General features: G+C 33.6%; 1 protein-coding gene and 1 long non-coding RNA gene across 4 annotated transcripts; one reads left to right on the top strand and one right to left on the bottom strand.

The window, feature by feature from the left end:
* The first annotated feature begins 888 nt into the window (after positions 1–888).
* Positions 889–1807, top strand: LOC145054620 (auxin-binding protein ABP20-like). Its single transcript, XM_079002852.1, has one exon. The coding sequence runs from the start codon at positions 946–948 to the stop codon at positions 1573–1575; it is 630 nt and encodes a 209-aa protein (XP_078858978.1). The 5' UTR covers positions 889–945; the 3' UTR covers positions 1576–1807.
* Positions 1808–2540: 733 nt separating this feature from the next.
* LOC145054619 (uncharacterized) lies at positions 2541–5008 on the bottom strand. Of its 3 annotated transcripts, XR_013684858.1 has the most exons (5): positions 4373–5008; positions 4054–4263; positions 3915–3971; positions 3607–3682; positions 2541–3481 (listed from the first exon to the last, which is right to left on the bottom strand). It is a non-coding gene; the product is annotated as an uncharacterized LOC145054619 (long non-coding RNA). The 3 variants fall into 3 exon arrangements; XR_013684857.1 differs by having other exon boundaries at positions 3607–4263; XR_013684859.1 differs by having other exon boundaries at positions 3607–4263; positions 4667–5008.
* Positions 5009–11588: the final 6580 nt, after the last annotated feature.

The following is an 11588-nucleotide window of genomic DNA, read 5'->3' as shown; positions in this document are numbered from 1 at the left end:
TTTGGGGTCCCAGGTCACTGCTCAATTTCCGGCACGCAATGTAATTTTTTTTGTTTTATCTATTAGGTGCACTTGCTTGAAGTACGAGAGACACCTCTATTAAAACAGTTTGCGTCTGCTACTGGTTGGTAGCATGTTGGCTGGTTTCCGTGGTATGTATTTGACAACAGTAATGATAATAGTTTTATTATTATTCTTCTTTTGCTTTTGTTTTGTTTTGTTTTTTTTTGCAAGCTTCTTGATAAACTAGTATTGCTATGCTTTTAACAAAATAGAATCCACATAGACGCACACAAATGAAGAATCAGTCAGTGAGATGCGATAAATTCATGATAATATTACGAATATAACATGGAATGCAAGAAATTTCACTGAAACATAAATAATCAGATACTATTAGTATTTAGTAAGTAATTTATTTAATGTAATGTATTACATACTAGTTTATCGGATAATTTTTTAATAAATAGAATTTTTTATCATCTAACGATAAGTTTTTTAGTTAACAGTTTCGTGACACGGCTAGTCTCCCAAAGATAGCCTTAAGCTCAAATAGACTTGGTTAACTAATTAAGACATTGTCAAGATAGTTTATAAGATGACTGTGGTTGAATCTTCTATCTATGTAATCCTCAAGGGTGTGACAATGGGTGGACGATAAAATGATAAATATCCTATAGACTGTTTGATATTTTGGGCAGGGTATGTACTGCATTAAAGGAATTGTATTCTCGTATGACGACTTTACAGTCACATGCACAATAAACAAAAAAATTGTGGCTTTTCTTTCTTAATTGTTGGTACCCCATTCACGTGAGGCCCTTGCATGCATGGCCATACCCTAATTGCCCATTATCCTATCTCCTTCTATATAACTCTCATCTTCTACCTCAATTACAAACACCCACAAAAACATACATACTCCAAATCAAACATTCTATCAAAATGTTGATCCCTAGTCTTCTTATGTTTTCTCTTCTCTTTGTGTCATCGTTTGCATCAGTTCAGGACTTCTGTGTAGCCGATTTGAAACAATCGGATACCCCTTCCGGCTTCCCATGCAAAGACCCCAAGAAAGTAACAGAAGCTGATTTTGTTTACTCCGGGATTGGTAAAGCCGGAAACACCACCAACCTCATCAAAGCTGCAGTCACTCCGGCATTCACTGCTCAGTTTCCGGGTGTCAATGGGCTCGGAATATCCATTGCGAGGTTGGACCTAGCCGTGGGTGGGGTTATCCCGATGCACACTCACCCTGGAGCCTCGGAGCTTTTGGTTGTCATCGAAGGGACCATTTGTGCTGGGTTTATTTCTTCTGCTAATACTGTTTACTTTAAGACGCTGAACAAAGGAGATATTATGGTGTTCCCACAAGGTCTGCTTCACTTTCAGCTAAATTCCGGTAAGAGTAGCGCTCAGGCGTTTGTTAGCTTCGGTAGTGCGGTGCCTGGACTTCAGATTACTGATTTTGCTCTGTTTGCTAATGAATTGCCAACGGAGTTGGTGGCGGCGACTACTTTCCTTGATGTAGCACAGATTAAGAAACTCAAGGGTGTTCTTGGTGGGTCTAATTAAGGTTGTATTCGGGTTTTCTAGTTCTTGATTTATCTTCTATCTTGGTGGTGTTGTCATTGTTGTTTGTTTATTGTGGTACCAAGCATCTTGATGCTTGGCTGCGTCGATTTTAAGGTTTTCTTTTTCTTTGTAAGCTTAGGACTTTTGTTAATTGTAATGCTGTAATCTCAAATGAGTGTGATATAATTGGTCATAAGCTTTGAAATAAGCAGCATTTTTGCTGATGTCCACATATCTCCCTGCTTTTCTTGGAACTTTGAGATTTACTTTCTTCCATTACAGAACTTTTTTTTGACAAAAAAAATATTATGTTTTATCTTTTGCATATTTCTTGTTCATTAGCTAGAAGTTTGCAACTTATTTTATTTTATTATTTTAAATTTTAAATTTTATCTTTTTTGCAGGTTTAAAACTGTAAAATCAAATATTTTTGTCCAACTTAAGGACTTTAATTAACCAGAAAAAAGGGTAAAACTGAATATTTTGTCAAATTTTAAGGGGTTTAATAAACTAGAAATACTCAAAAGGGTAAAATTAAAAAAAAAAAAAAGTTGCATACTTCCCTTTTATTGAACCAACAATATGCAAAAAGATTAAACCGAACATTTTTACCAAACTTAACGACTTTTATATCTTTAGGCCTTTTAAAAGGGGTTAATCTTAATTGAAACCCAACAAACTCTTGACTTTTATTTTAAATATTATTATTATTATTATTTGCATTGTGACTCCTTAAACTAGCAAATGACCTATTACGGAGGGTAATACACCCTTATTCTCCTAGTTACAGGAATGAGAAATGTCTATGGAAAATTTGGTCTATCTAGACTACATATATATTTATTTATTAATATTATTTATTTGAACTAGAAGGGGTCCCCCGCGTTGCGGGGGTTGGAAGGTGTTTGGTAGCCATAATAAAGTATGTTGCTATTCTCTACAATTCGGCCATTTACAAATGCATAATAGTCAAATATGTTGAACTATGTTATAGAAAGTGATTGTACATTGTTATTTCTTAATTACATTAATATAGATGAAAAACAAATCAATGAAGGTACATTGCTTTTAGCTAACAAATTGTAATAACAGTAATGAGTAACACCAGCCACCTGAGTAGATTTGTAAGCTAACAAATTGCTTTTAGCAAAATCTTTCCTATCAACATCTGTCTTAAATCCAGCCAAGTGTCGATAATAATCACATTTACTCTTCAAGTAAAGCATCTATGAATCAAAATATGAAGCAAAAGGAAAAAAACAAAAAGTGATCCCGAAACTAATAATGTTACATAAACAATAAATAAATACTAATAACATGCATACTTACCTTCTTTCGACATCAATGATACCCCCTAATTTTTTCATGCCACAAGATAAGGTTGCATTAGCAACAAAATCGCAGGTTTGTATTAAGGGTCCTCCTGAAAGAATATATGAGTATGATACAACAATTACTTTAAGAAGACATAGTGGTAAAAATACTCAACAAAGCGACACTTTATTCTTCCAATTGTGTGAGTTTAGACCTAATTATCTTACAAAATTTAGTTTAGGCTTGAATTTAAAGATAAATGATTTTTTTTTTGTTTAAAACATAAAATAATAGTTCCTGACCAATGGTGAAGATTTAATTAAAAAAACGATAAAACATATGAGAGTCTCAAAAGCTTCTTTTTAAACAATGACTTCCTATGCAGCCTCCCTGATCTGTATATAAAACCCTTCAAGTATGCTCAACAACTATCAAAAGACTAACTCAAATTGTCAATATACTTGTATTTGTCACCATAATAGCAAGAAACATAATATAGTTCATGGTAGTGATGGAGAAAAGGTTGCTAATTTGCATAAACACCAGCTTCTCCTCATATTTAATGCAATCTCTTATTCAAAATTCATCAAATCTGAAAATTATAATAGAAGTTATCAGTCATTATCATCAGGCGTAGGTCCAAAAAACAAAACAACACGATTTAAATTCCCTCGTATGTTGTAATACAAAAGACACACTATAAGCACAAACACTTACCAATAGGCTTTAACAGTAGTGATTAAGAACTGTAGATCATTAGCATCAAATCCAGAATTGACCATGGGTAAGATATCTGAAACAACCTTATAGCTTTAGAAGATAATAACAAAAACAAATAAGTGTGCAATTTTTCAATTTCGGTAACAACATTTCCATGTCTCTCCACCAACTTTATGCTACAAAAATTATAGATTTGTATAGAGTTTACATCAAGAAAGACATATTTTAGCATGAAAAAAGGAACCCAACAAAAAGAAGCATATTTCAATGCATGTTCGTAGCTAAAGAACATGGAAACTGTCTACCTGCATATTTGGGTATGGGAAGTTGTCTCTCTCTCTTTGTCCCTTCCATCTGGTTACCTGCATACAAACAACTCAACTATCAAATAAAAAAGACCTGATAGTTATCTAAAAGTCATTAACCACTTAAAACACCCCTTACTCAACGTATCCGGTGAAGCTACATGTATGATTTCACCGATGAACTGGAAAAACAGATGGAATCCCGTTTTGTAAAATTGAAAAAGGAGAAGGCGGTGGATAACCTTCCTGTAAATATCTGATTAGAAGCAGATACACCCGATAGTAGGACGTCACCACCAACAGAGGAATCTATGGAGGGATCAACGGAGAAAAACTCAAGGGAAATAACCTGAGCATAAATCAATTCCAAAAAGAAATTCATATTTTAATTACTATGAAGTCGGATCCAAAGGTACTGAAATTAAAAGCGTGTTATAAAAAAATATGAGAAACTATACCTTTAAAGGGGAAATTAGGGCAGAAATCAAAGGTGGGAATTGTTTGGACTGAAGTTTCTAGTACATAATCCATGTAAAATCTCCAAAAGAACATATAAAAACCGAAAAGAAGATAAAGGGGATGAGTGGGTCTGTTACGTGGAGGTGAAGATGGAGATGATGGTGTAATTCTGAAATCTACCCACAACATCTAGTAAACCAACTTAAACCCTACAAAAGGACCCCAACTCTAACAGAATAAAAATGCCCTAAAACGGAATTAAAATACTGAAAAATTGAAAACATAACGCTTACCTTCTACTATGCGATTTTGGTAATTTGACCATAATTTGTATCATGCGTCGAACTACAGTCAGACGGACCCTCCTTCTCGAACACCACAAGACCTCCGTGCAACTCTACCTTCAACGTCTCCCTTCAATTTTCATGTTTCCCTTGTATCTCCCGTATCTGTCACACACCACACAGCAGGAAGAGCATCGAGCCCTAATCAAAACACATAAGTGGGAGATTTAGGCGGTGGCGAGAAGTTTTAGATAGAAGAAGCAAGAAAACGAAAATGTGGATGTTTATCGGAGAGGGCACAGCCAAAAGAATCGAAGAAGAATCGAGAGATGAAGAACAGAGAGAGGTTACCTGCAACAAAAAAAGAAGGAATGAGGAAAAGAAACAGTAGTGGAGCTTCAACGAAAGAGAAAGAGGGAAGAAGAAACTAACACGTGGACAGGGAACAAAAGGGGTAAGGACACGTACAAAAGAAAGAAAGTTTTGTCAGCATTCCATCTTCTAAAAAGGAAGGGAATAAGAAAAAAAAATAAAAGAAGTAAGTAAAGACAAATAAACAGAAATAGAAGGGGAATATGAGACAAAATAGAAGATGAAGAAAGTAAAGAAAAAAGAAGGAAAATAGAAGGGTAACATGAGTCAAAATAGAAGGCAAAATACTGTAGCTAAGCCAAAATAATATATATATATATATATATATATATATATATATATATATATATATATATATATATATATATATATATATAATTAATAGAATAAAATACACTGAAGAACCCTATATCTCTTCTTCTCGCATCCTCTCTTTTCCACCCTTCGTCTTCCTCATCATTTAATCTTGAAACCCAACCTCCAATTTGCCACATAGCTTCTCCGTGTTCTTCATGCTCGCTGGTTAGATGTATTATGAACATATCGAACTGTAGTGAAGACTGAAGACGGAAACGACGAGATCTTCCAGTTCGATTCAAGGTTTACATAACTAGTTTTTTAGTCGACTTTGGTGTTCCATTTATCTATTCTTTATCTTTGTCTGTTTTTTTTTTGAAGATATGAACTTCTTCATATCTTTTTTGGGTTTTTTTTGTGTTCATTTTGGTATATATGGGATTGCTTGATTTTTCCAGATTATTGATTTTGGTATTCGATTTTAGGAGGATTAAAGGAAGACGATTCATTTGTTGTTCTTTTTATTTAATGTTTTTAATTTTGATTTTGGTGATCGATTTTGGGTTTGAATTTCATTATAATTTCATGTTATTCTTCCTTTTCTAGATTTTTTTGGTGTTCGGTTTTGGTGTGTTTACAATGGGTTGGAGGAAGATTAATGGTAGTGGTGGTGCGAGGTGGAGGCTTGGTTGGAGGAACACTACTAGAAAAACAACCTTTTACGACTCGCAATGCATGTCGTAAAACGCTCAGACGACGCGCAAATGTGTGTCAAGAAAGGCCCTGTCATAACGAGAGACGACACGCTTTTGCGCGTCGTCTATTTACGACGCGCATTTATGACATGCATTTACGACACGCAGTTATGACACGCAATGCGTATCAAGGAAGACCATGTCATAAAGGAAGACGACACCCATCAGCGCGTCGTAACCTTACGACGCGCGTGTTTATGACACACAATGCGTATCAAGGAAGCTCCTGTCAAGAAAGGTCATGTGATAAATGAAGATGACACACATTTTTCCATATCATAATTTTAAATGTTAAAAAAAATATTATTTATAGATTTACTAATTTTCAAATTAAATTTGCATTTAATGTCTCATAACAAAAAATAAAATACCATATAAAAAAAATACAATCCATTGCATAAAATTTAATGTCATACAAATAATTGATTCATGGAAAGATAAAACAAGTCAATAGAAGTTCTTTTCTCCCTATACATGATTATCACATACAAAATAACAAACTTTATTTCATATTCATACATATGATTACATTATTCATTACAAAAACATATACCTACATCTTCCCCTAAAATGTTATTACATGATGCAAGTTGGCCACTTCATTGATGGATCACCAAGAGGAAAACCAACAATTGCACTAAAATGTTCCATGATGTGCCCATAATCATGTCCTGTAACTTTAAACATTTAATAAAGTAAAATACCTCCTAAAAATAAAATTGCACAAGTAACAACACATGATAATGAGAAATTACTAACATGAATGGAAGAAGTACATTCTAAATTTGTTTTACCAAGAGTGGCATGGACGATCAAGTGCTACAAAGTTTGTTGAAGCTGCCAAACAAAGACTGCATGCAAACCAAAACATACATACACTATAAATTTAATGACCATACCAATCATATTCATACATACGAGTTTGTTTTACCTTTTTTGCCTCATATCTTTATTTTTTTATTCTTATTAGCCATGGAGTGTTGATGTTTTCTTTTCTCTTGTTCAATCAACCCTTTGTTTTACTTTGAAAAATTAATAATTTCCCTCCCAGTTGACTTCGCATGAAACAGAAAAAAGTAAGTCAATCAATAGTCAATGGAGTGCGAATGTCTTGATCTGAAACCGTTATGCATCTTAAGAACAGGAAACTGTTATGCATCTTAAGAACAGGAAACCGTTGTAGTTCATGCACTAGATAACTATGGCTGATCTGAAATATTTCCCAAATATTTATTTATTCTGAATTATAATCAAAGAAAAAGAAAAAGAAAAAGAAAAAAAAGATAATACCTTTACTAATTCATTGTATACAAGTCTAGCACATTGAAGACAATGATCCAATAACCGAGCTATTTGTCTTCGAACCAAAACTTGAAGTGGAACCTATATATATATATATATATATATATATATATATATATATATATATATATATATATATATATATATTAAATGGTTAAATTATTAATATAAATAAATAAAAATTTAAATGACTTGCACGAATAAAGCGGATCTAGGACCAGTTGCATTGTGGATTGCAGTGCGGATGTCTTGATAGTAGAACAACAACTGCTTCTACAAGTCCATCTGGTAAATCCACACGCATACGTGGCATTTTTGATATTAGAACAACAACTGCTTCCACAAGTCCATTCTCTGTCTGTTTAATGAGAAATGACGTAAATGCCCTTACATACACTGAGCTATATATAATTATTCACAATGTAATTGGATACAAACCTCACGAGTTCCTAGCTGATTAAGCTGAAAAGATCCATGCAAACGTAATTACTTTACCTAAAATTAAAACAATATTGATGCTTTTAACATTTTATGATTATTATTTATTATATATGTTAATTAACCTTTTGTGGTTTAACTTATAAGTATGTAGAACTCACTACAATGTCTAGCCAACCAACTGAAAGTGCTGAAGAAATTGCTTGCCATTATGCAGCTTCATTTTCAACTGTCTGTATATTAATAATTTGTGTTTGAAATTCCACCAATCTCAAATGGAAAGTTGGCACTTGTCCAGAGAACAAACTATCATAATCCTGAGAGAATCAGAGAAGTATTAATGTATTATTCATAATAAATAAAAAGACGATTAAATTTATGTAAAATTTTAGACTTTAGACAAGTATACTTATAGTTAACCAATCAACAAGCTGTTCAAGGATCCAATACTGAGATTGTTTGTTGGCATAAAATATTTCAAGGAGCTCCCATGCAGCTTTCAGAGAGCTTGGCTCCTCATCAATCTATTGTGAAGATTTTACAAAGAAAACATAAAGATTAACAATATGATAAAAAGAAACAATTCAAGAAAAAAAATACCTTTAATACTATCTTTGGACAATTGACAAAATTACCCTTTGACTTATGAACAAAAAATAGAAAAGGGTAATGTAGCCATTATTCTTAAAAATGACAAAAAAAAACATTATAAAAAAGGAAAACTTTTGCAATTCATTTCAAAATTAGATAAAAAAAGGCATGTGGAAGCATGGATAATAAATTAAAATGAATGTTTTACAACAATAACACATTACTTGTAGTTGTTGCTTTATCACCTTCTTTCTTCTTTTCTTTATTTGCCTGTGATTTCTCCTTCTTCACTACATAAAACTTCACTGTCGCAGACTTAAAAAAAAACTCCCAGAACCCTTTGCATCTTCTGCAACATCCAATAATATAAATCATTATCTTAACAAAAATGACTTTCTATTTCAAAAGTAATAGTTACTGTTACAGTTGTTAACTAAACTGACCTTTTTTAGTACTACTTGTTTTTGTTAAGTAATCTGTTGGGGAATCTAAAACTTCTGTTATATGCATCAAAAAGAAAAAGTTAAAAAAAATAGAAATATGTCATATAACATTAATCCCATAAAAACTGTTTGTTATCCAAAACCAACTCTGCATCTTGATCAGACTTAGTATTGCTAGTAGTTTTCTCAACATGACATGTATCTTCACTATTAAAACAAACATGGTGCCCTTCATGGGTGCATGACAAATCTACACCAGAAGTACTTTCATCAGCTCTATTAGCTCCATGGGTTCACATTGATGATTCTCAAAACTATCAGGTGCAATAACTGTTGAATCTTCTGCACCAGCTGAAATTCCACAGTTTAATGAACTGTTCTTGATCGTCAAGATCCCATGACTCACAACTTTGACATGCAATTTTCAATGCATCCACAAGGAAATCTACACATAACATGAATACAATGTTAAAATTCATTCAGTAGATGAAAACATGTATTTGATATATATGTATACATATACGTATATGTATACACATGTATTATTTGTGAAAGAATATCTGCATCATCTTTATTGAAGCACATAGGTGGTTTTATCCTGAAAACATTCCCATGTAATCCACCTTTTCCAACCAGAACCCCGAGCTCTTCATTCACAATAATATAATAAAAAACAATTATATCAAGGTCAAAATGGGTAATTCAAAGTTTTCATACATAACATACCTCGTAGTTTTACAAACAAAATGGCAGTTTCTCCCTTTGCTGGTGTCTTTTCTTTTCGATCAATCACAAGCTCAATTCCCACCATCAATCCTCTCCCCAGATGAAATTCCACAGCTATTGCACCTGATAGTTTTGGAAAACTTGAATTTGAATTTCAATAAACCAGCAAGTGCGGGACCACAAGCCATTCCAAGTTCACTTGCACTAACAAAACCAGCAGTAGCCTGCATTCGGATCTTTAAAGGCATACAATCACTGATATACCTTCTGTTCACAGCTCTAGCTGAACCAAGCCTGTAAATTATATAAAAACCAAAGGTTTTCATTATCAAAATAAGGCGTGAGTTTTGACTTTTGAGGTCAAAAGTCAAAATAAAATTACATAATTTTGAACTCACCAGCAAAATACATGACCAAGTAAAAGCACCGTAATGGAGTTCATATCATAAGCCATTGCATACATGACATTACCCATGAAAAGAACAATGCTGCTAAAGATCAATGGTCTGAAATATGATATATTTGACCAATCACTGAAATAAAACAGTTGACCAAGAACTAAATATGTTGAGTTATGAGTTATTTTGTATTGTAGGTTATTTTGTCCCCGGTTGACTCGGTGGCAAACACATACAATCCACTACTACCTGAGGGAACCTCTTGTGAGTTGTTTGGCAATGGAAGACCAACAACAGGAGCTACAATGTTTAATCCCACAATCTCTATCTTCATTGGCTTCCCATCAAGCTGGACATTGTTATACATTTTGACAGCTGCTAATGCATCTTGCCTTCTTGAATGCACTCTCAGTTGTCCGATGAAAGAAAATTTAGTTTCAACATAATCACAAACGGGAAACTTTACAAAAGGTACTAAAACCTTGAAAATTACCTTTGATCTCCCACTTCTATCATAATGTATATAATACTTTTTTAGGTCACCAACTTCTACAAAAAGCTCCTACACAGATTGAAGTGGTTTCATCCATGTGAGATTTCACCCAAGAAATTCTATGATTTACCAGTAAAAAAATAGAAAGTATAATGTGCACAAAATACAATCTCATCCACAAATCGACCAAAACAGTCTTCAGATACATCAACTACACTTCACTCTTTTCTTGTTACATTTAGGGTTAGCCTAACTATAAGCAACCATTAATCTCTACTATAACTTAGATTGGCTATGTACCATTTATTTCATGCCCTTGCACACGAGTAAAAGAATCTGGAAATAGATTTACACATCTTCAAAGAATCTTTATGATGTATTGTAATTTATACTAACTTTGCCTTCTACCAAGTACCAAACTTAAAGTACAAGGATTTCAATTTGGCGTTTATTAGATCGTCAATAAACAAGAAACAACCAAATCAGTTTGATTTTTTGAAATATTTAAGTCTGATTTTTTATGGTTAATCCAAACATTGGAGTACGGTATCCAGATCTAGCCAAAGTTAGCTATAAGAAGTAAAAAGAAAGTAGCAATCACCTTAATATCGTCAGTCGAGACTCCTCAATCAAGGTTTGATATGTAAAGCTTCGATCCAGTTTCAATCGTAGATGAATGGCCGCCAGGTCCAACGTTCCCCGTGACCTGAACTGAAACACTGAACATACCATGCCTCCAAGCCGCATCTGGTGCCTAAATCAGGCATTGAAACCCTTTAGAAACATACTTTAATAATCACCTACAACTACATAGTATGAGCAACACATTCAATAGCTTCCTGAATAGCAACAACTTGATCAGAGAACGAAACCTACAAATGAGGTCTAGGGTTTACATGGAAACCCTAAAAGATGGATTATATAAGCAAAATCATAAAGATATGAACATACCATTCGATGAACAGAACACGGACTACGAGGAGGGGGCTGTTAGGGCTAGAAACTAGCTTCCAAGGTCATCTTTCGACAAATCTAGGCATAATGTCCAATTGTTGTTATCTTCCATCCCTAAAGTCACCGGCATGGCATTTTTTTGGAGCCATCTTCGCTGCCCCA

The sequence above is a fragment of the Lactuca serriola genome, chromosome 5 (genome assembly GCF_051521515.1).
Source record: "Lactuca serriola cultivar US96UC23 chromosome 5, Lser_US96UC23_V15, whole genome shotgun sequence".
NCBI classification, from domain to species: domain Eukaryota; kingdom Viridiplantae; phylum Streptophyta; class Magnoliopsida; order Asterales; family Asteraceae; genus Lactuca; species Lactuca serriola.
The sequence above is the reverse complement of the archived record's forward strand: the minus strand, read 5'-3'. Positions and strand labels throughout refer to the sequence as shown.